The 6,151-nt window shown below is 38.7% G+C and overlaps 1 protein-coding gene across 1 annotated transcript in view; it reads left to right on the top strand.

Moving 5' to 3' along the window:
• LRP5 (LDL receptor related protein 5) overlaps positions 1-6,151 on the top strand; it is a 128,441-nt gene that overhangs the window by 86,455 nt on the left and 35,835 nt on the right. Inside the window, exons 7-8 of the mRNA XM_009275996.2 lie at positions 2,076-2,292; positions 3,872-4,161. Of these exons, the coding sequence (XP_009274271.1) occupies positions 2,076-2,292; positions 3,872-4,161 (507 nt within the window). The remainder of the gene's footprint in view (positions 1-2,075; positions 2,293-3,871; positions 4,162-6,151) is intronic.

The following is a 6,151-nucleotide window of genomic DNA, read 5'->3' as shown; positions in this document are numbered from 1 at the left end:
TCCCCCCCCCCAACCTTGCCATGCAAACACAATACAGTGTGCTAGCATTTAACAATTTTTTTCAGATAAAATTTATATAGTAAAATTGGTGACCACATCTTATTTTACTCTAAAGGGGAAATGTTGTGCCCAAATTAACTGCATCATGGAAGAAATGCATGTTGTTTTCACAAATTTGTAAAGTATTATAAGGTTTCAAAGTTTCATTCTTTAATTTATTTGGATGTCTACCATGGGTGTGCGTGAACGTACTGAAATTCACATGCTAATTTAGTAAGATGTGGTGACTGTCATTGGTCATGTTAAAAAAAGAAATTGTAGGTGCTTCTGCTGCTTACCATGTATGGACAGAGCCTTACAACTTACTGTTTTATAATATCTGTATTAAACTGTGGTAAAACTGATGGTTGATTTTTGACTGCCCACAACATCGTTAGGCATTTAATGGTTTAATATTACATTGCATTTAAGTTATAGACATTTTTTAATAAGAAAAAAATATTGCTTAAACACTTAGCAATTTAAAAGTCAGGAGAATACAGTGTTGAAGTGACCATAGCTGTCTTTAAATCACGAGAAAATAGAAGCGTTGCACGGTGAAGGCAACTTAATCACCTACAAGGTACAGGTTTAGTATTTTGAGTCTGAATAAACAAGTAATTTCCAAATAATAGTAAAGAGGGGACTATTTATATATAGCCTCAATCACAAGCCATGGTAGCCTAAATTAAAGCACAGCAGTTGTCCACCTGTGAAGCATTTCTAGCAACAAATGGAGATTTGATTGAATCACGTTGGAAAATAAATTGTCTTAAGTTACGGTCTTTTGTTTTGGTTTTAATATGATACTGAACTTGATGCTGCTCACAGTATAAATTTTCAAGTAGGATCTTAAAAATATTGTAGTTACATTGCAGCTACCAATTGCAAAAAGTAGGATGGGGAGGAATCTGGGGATTTGTCAGATAAATATTTTGCCTGGGTCTTATAAATATACAGTCTTTTCCATGGATAAGAGATGTCTGGATGATTGAAAAGATTATTGCAGATTGTGTAGTAGATGGAGGAGACTTTAGGTGTATGGCCTTGGGAATTTTATGTGCACATTTTAATTTCCTGTCTTGCCCAATGATTATTGATCAGCGTCAGTCTATATGAATCTCTTTCCTTATGCCAAGCAAAGTGGGGTAGCACAAGGTCATTGTAGTAATTAACCAATAGCATATATATATCTGTGGGGCTTATCCCATCTCCAATACTATTTTGCTTTCTCTGCAGTTTTAGAAATACAGATTTATATAAGTCAATACTTATTCCACATCTTAAAGATCTTGCTTACCACAAGAGTGAGAAAAACTTAATTCTTTCATGGTAAAAAACTGAAATTTCAGAAAGTGCAGATTCTACATGGCCTTGTGCCCTGAAAGAATTCTGATGGCCTCTGTTCCCCGTGATTGAGTGCTGAAGGTCACTCCAGCAATCCCTTGTTTCTGGGGAGAGAGTTCAGTAGTGATACCAAGACATGAATGGAGATTAAAAATCTCCTGAACCTCACTCCTGTCCCAAAAACCACTCCCTTTGCGGTGGTCTTTGCAGGTTTGAACTGATGCAAGTTAAATTCATGTTGCTTGCTTTTTTCAATGGAGAAGGGGTGAGATAAGCCACTTTCAGTCTTGTCATTCCAGTATAGTTTTCTTTCAGCAAACCTAGAGGTAGAATCATAGAATCATTAAGGTTGGAAAAGACCTCTAAGATCATTGAGTCCAACCGTCAACCCAACACCACTGTGCCCACTAAACCATGTCCCTAAGCGCCTCATCTACACGCCTTTTAAACTTCCAGGGATGGTGACTCAACCACTTCCCTGGGCAGCCTCTTCCAATGTTTAACCACTCTTTCAGTAAAGAAATTTTTCCTCATGTCAAAGGTACGTTCTTTTGAAAGAAGCATGCTGTGAATTTCAGGAGGTTCTTGCGTAAAAATTGAGGAGTTGTCAAAATATGATTGATATTGCCATTTTAATTGTACCCGCATTAAAAAAGATTATTTTTTCCTTTTTCTTATGCATCCCACAGGTCATAAATGTTGATGGAACAATGAGGAAAACCCTCCTAGAAGATAAGCTTCCACATATATTTGGGTTCACGCTGCTGGGAGATTACATATACTGGACTGACTGGCAGAGACGAAGCATTGAAAGAGTTCACAAGATAAAGGCTAGCAGAGACATCATTATTGATCAGCTGCCAGATTTAATGGGCCTTAAAGCAACAAGTGTTACCAAAGTGTTTGGTAAGCATGAGCAATCACAGGATGGATCTATAGTAGTTTCTAGATGGGCTTGCTTTCATTAAGTAACTGTTGATCGCTTGTAATGAGAATAACTGTGGTCTCATATGTTTGTATCATTTTAAAGGAATACTGCACCTATTGTTTGTAAAGTTGGGAAAATACAGTGTTGCAAAAGAAGTATGGGCTTCCAGTTTTTAGTGACAGTTGACATAAGTCTTGCACAGCTTCCACTATACTCTTTGAATTTTTGTGAGGATAATTTTATTCCTGCCTCCAATCTATAGAAATCATTACTTCTGGTGCTCACAGAACTGCTCCATTTTCTGTTGCTCTTTTCTTCCAATACAAAGTCCCAGTGATGTTCAGAATCCCAGTTAGCAGAATGCTTTTTACTATGTCGGGTGGTATAGGCAGAGTTAGTGGCCATTACAACATTGCCTCAAAGCACGTGGCACTTAGGTATTAACTTTAACACCTAAATCGTACTTAAATCTTAACAATTAAATCTTGCCCTTAGCATGGGATCAGCAGCTGGAGCTCCATGTTCTTCCACTGCATCTGCTGAAAGGTGCAGCCAGTGTTTCAGGTCTTCTGCTAGCATTCTGCAGACGAGTATGTCACAGGACCTCCTGGCTTCAGTAGTAACTCATGAGAGGTGCGTGTTCACCACAGCTCTGTCTAGGACCTGGAACGTTGGAGTCTGGCCATAGCAGTAAATGGATTCGTTGGTCAGCTATTAAAATTACTGAGAATAGTTGCAACAGAATCACATAAAGTAGGTTGTCAAATTACACCCTGCCAGTACATGGATTTCCAGCCTTTTAGGAAGCTTTACTTAAAGGATAATCAAGTCCTCAAGCTGCAAGTTGCGGCATCAGTCTGAAATATGTATGCCCTAAAAAGGGAAAATTAAAAGAAACCTGGCTGAGACTGATCTTGGGAGACTGTTTTTTGTGGTAACAGTCTTTAAATACCTAAATCCTTGGTTCCAGCAGATGGAGAAAGGCACTCATTTATCTTTTGGTCCTTACTGTCCCCTCCACATTCCCTCCCCATCTGATCATGGTTGTTCACACAAAAAAGTAAGTGTGAGATTGTGGTGATCTTGTTGGAACTGCTTCTGCTAATGAATCTTCTCAGCTTTAAATGAAACAACTAGGAAAGAACTGCAGTTATCCACCTCTTTTCTCACGGTTTTGTATTATTGAACATTTGCAAAACTGGTGGTTTTAAAGAGATACAAAGATGGGGTACTTGGCCAAAAATAACCAAGCTGAACATGTATGTAATTACCTGCCTTCAGTGAAGGAATTTAATCTTTGGGGAAACTAGAAGGATATGTTTGTAGCTGTTATTTGTACTATAGGAGGGATAGGATCAGCTTCCTAATCCTTGGGTAGAAGGAAAGAAACAGTTTTGAATGTTTTTTTTTTTTAGAATTCCCTGTTGACAACCCATAGTGTGAACTTATTTTGAAAAATTATAATTACACTCTGTTTCTGCTCAGCCTCCCCCCTTCCCTTTTCCCCCCTACCTCCACAATGTACCAATATCTGTTTTGTTTTGGTTTTTTTTTAAGGAACTAATTCCTGTGCAGAGAACAACGGAGGCTGCAGCCATCTGTGTTTCTTTACACCCCAGGAGACCAGGTGTGCCTGTCCCATTGGCCTTGAGCTCTTGAGTGACATGAAGACTTGCATCATTCCTGAAGCCTTCTTAGTTTTCACAAGCAGAGCAGCAATTCATAGGATTTCCCTTGAAACCAATAATAACGATGTTGCTATTCCTCTTACTGGAGTCAAGGAAGCATCTGCTCTGGATTTTGATGTCTCTGATAACAGAATCTATTGGACTGATGTTAGTTTGAAGGTATTACTGACATGTGAATTCCCTGAATATAAAGCCACAAAACAGTTACTTTGATCTAACAAAGGTCTCTGTTACATGATCTGTCCTGCAGTTGCTAATGTTGTCATTGACTTGCATCCAAGGAGACTCTTGGAGATGAAGACAGTTTAATTGTTGAATGCACAGTTGGGTGACAGGCATCTTCCTGCTTCAAATAAAAATCCAAAGTGGGGTCTGCTCATACTGAATGCCTCAGTCTTGGATGCTGCATGTGTTGCATCCATATATGTATCTATTGTAGAAAAGCTGTTTTCATGTCACATAGAGTAATTTAAACATCAAGCTTGGCAACCCCCTGAGCTTTCTATCCTCTTCCAGTTTTGACTTGGAAGGCAATCTTACTCAATATTAACATTTGGCAAGTGAACTTTGGATTGGTTGGTGCTAGTCTGTGGCTCCAGCTTGGCACAGAAAAGGCCAGGGAACTTGTCCAGTCCCCTCCACGCTGTGTTAAGCCCCCGCCTGCCCCCAGTTCTATCTCAGTGTGTTCCCCAGGAGTTTGACATTTCCAGTGACATGTTTGGTTCACATCCAGGTGCATGCTGAAGTGAGTGGTTGTGCCTCTTCATCAGTGTTACTTTGCTTTCTGAAGTGAATTAAGTAATGGTAGAAAATGACAGATTCACTTCACTGGAATTGGATTCCTCTGTTTAGCCTCTTAATAGGTTTTCCAAGAGCAATCAAAGTTTCCTTGCCACTGTGCCTAAGCCATAATAGGGAAAAGCTCACTTTTAGTGACTGCAGGGCACGTGCAGTTTCCATAGTCTCTCTGTGAAGACTAAAGAGGGTTGTGCTTCAGTGTTAACAGTGCTGCTTGTGGTGTGGATACCTTTCCTTCAGGAACAGTGCCAATGTAATAAATTAGCGTACTGCAGACACAGTTACTAAATAAATCTCATGCAAGCACGTGGAGAGCTAGAGCTATGGTTGTCTTAACCATTTGTAGTGGAAAATACTTCAACTGTGTCAGTGCGTAGATCCCAGTCTCACTCTATGCAGAACTGGAAAACATTTTACTTGTTTGTGGCCTCCTGAATTATCCAGCATACTGTATTTTCACATATGTATCAGCGTATGTTTCAGCATATCTGGGTTTTCATTCCCCCTATCCCCCCACCTCCTGCAGCTTAGCAGCAGGTAGTGTAACTTCAGAGCCCATAGTCATCTTCCTCTCCTTTGGTGACCACCACTTCCCTGATTTCCTCCTGCCTCTGGTTATATGAGGACTCATTTTCAAAGGGGATTATACTTTTTCTGAGATGTGGGTTATACCTGTAAAAATATACTACATGATTTCTGGTTTTGACATTTAGCTTTAAAAATATAAAATGTCTCTTACCCTGATACATTCATTTATCAAATTATTAAGAAATTAATAGCTGAAATATTAGCAGGCATGTAGAATGATTGCTTACTGTAGATAACAAGGGTGGGTAATTCTACATTGGTCCCGGAAGTTAAGAATTATTTATTTGGGGGTTGTTTCAGTGTTCCTTGTTAGGAATGGCTTATTTATATGTACACAGTCCTTGCCCTATGACTTGTTTTGTTGAGTGTGCATAACTAAAATGTGGATGGGATCAGCAAACTTGCTCAAGGTGACTGATCATGAGAAACAATTTAATTCAGATTTCTCTGAATTGAAATGTGTTTCTGAGACTTAAAACATTACAGCGAATGAAGTAATTTAAAAAACCAACTTTGTGTGCAAATAGAAGAGAGAGAGAAGGAGCAGAATCTGCAGTGCAGATGCATAGTGCTTTCTGAAAGTCATATCTTTTTAAGACATCTTGTACTGGTCATCAGAAACCATTAGCTTTCTGAAAAATCAGGTCTTTTTATCCTGTGAATTGCTATATCTTTTTTGACAACAGAAATTTATTTTAAAAAATGTAACACTGGCTGACTTTTTTTTACTAATTTCTTTTGGTACACTAAACTTCATAATAAT

Source organism: Aptenodytes forsteri, unplaced genomic scaffold (assembly GCF_000699145.1).
Source record: "Aptenodytes forsteri isolate BGI_AS27 unplaced genomic scaffold, ASM69914v1 Scaffold17, whole genome shotgun sequence".
NCBI classification, from domain to species: domain Eukaryota; kingdom Metazoa; phylum Chordata; class Aves; order Sphenisciformes; family Spheniscidae; genus Aptenodytes; species Aptenodytes forsteri.
This window is presented reverse-complemented; position numbering and strand designations above follow the sequence as displayed.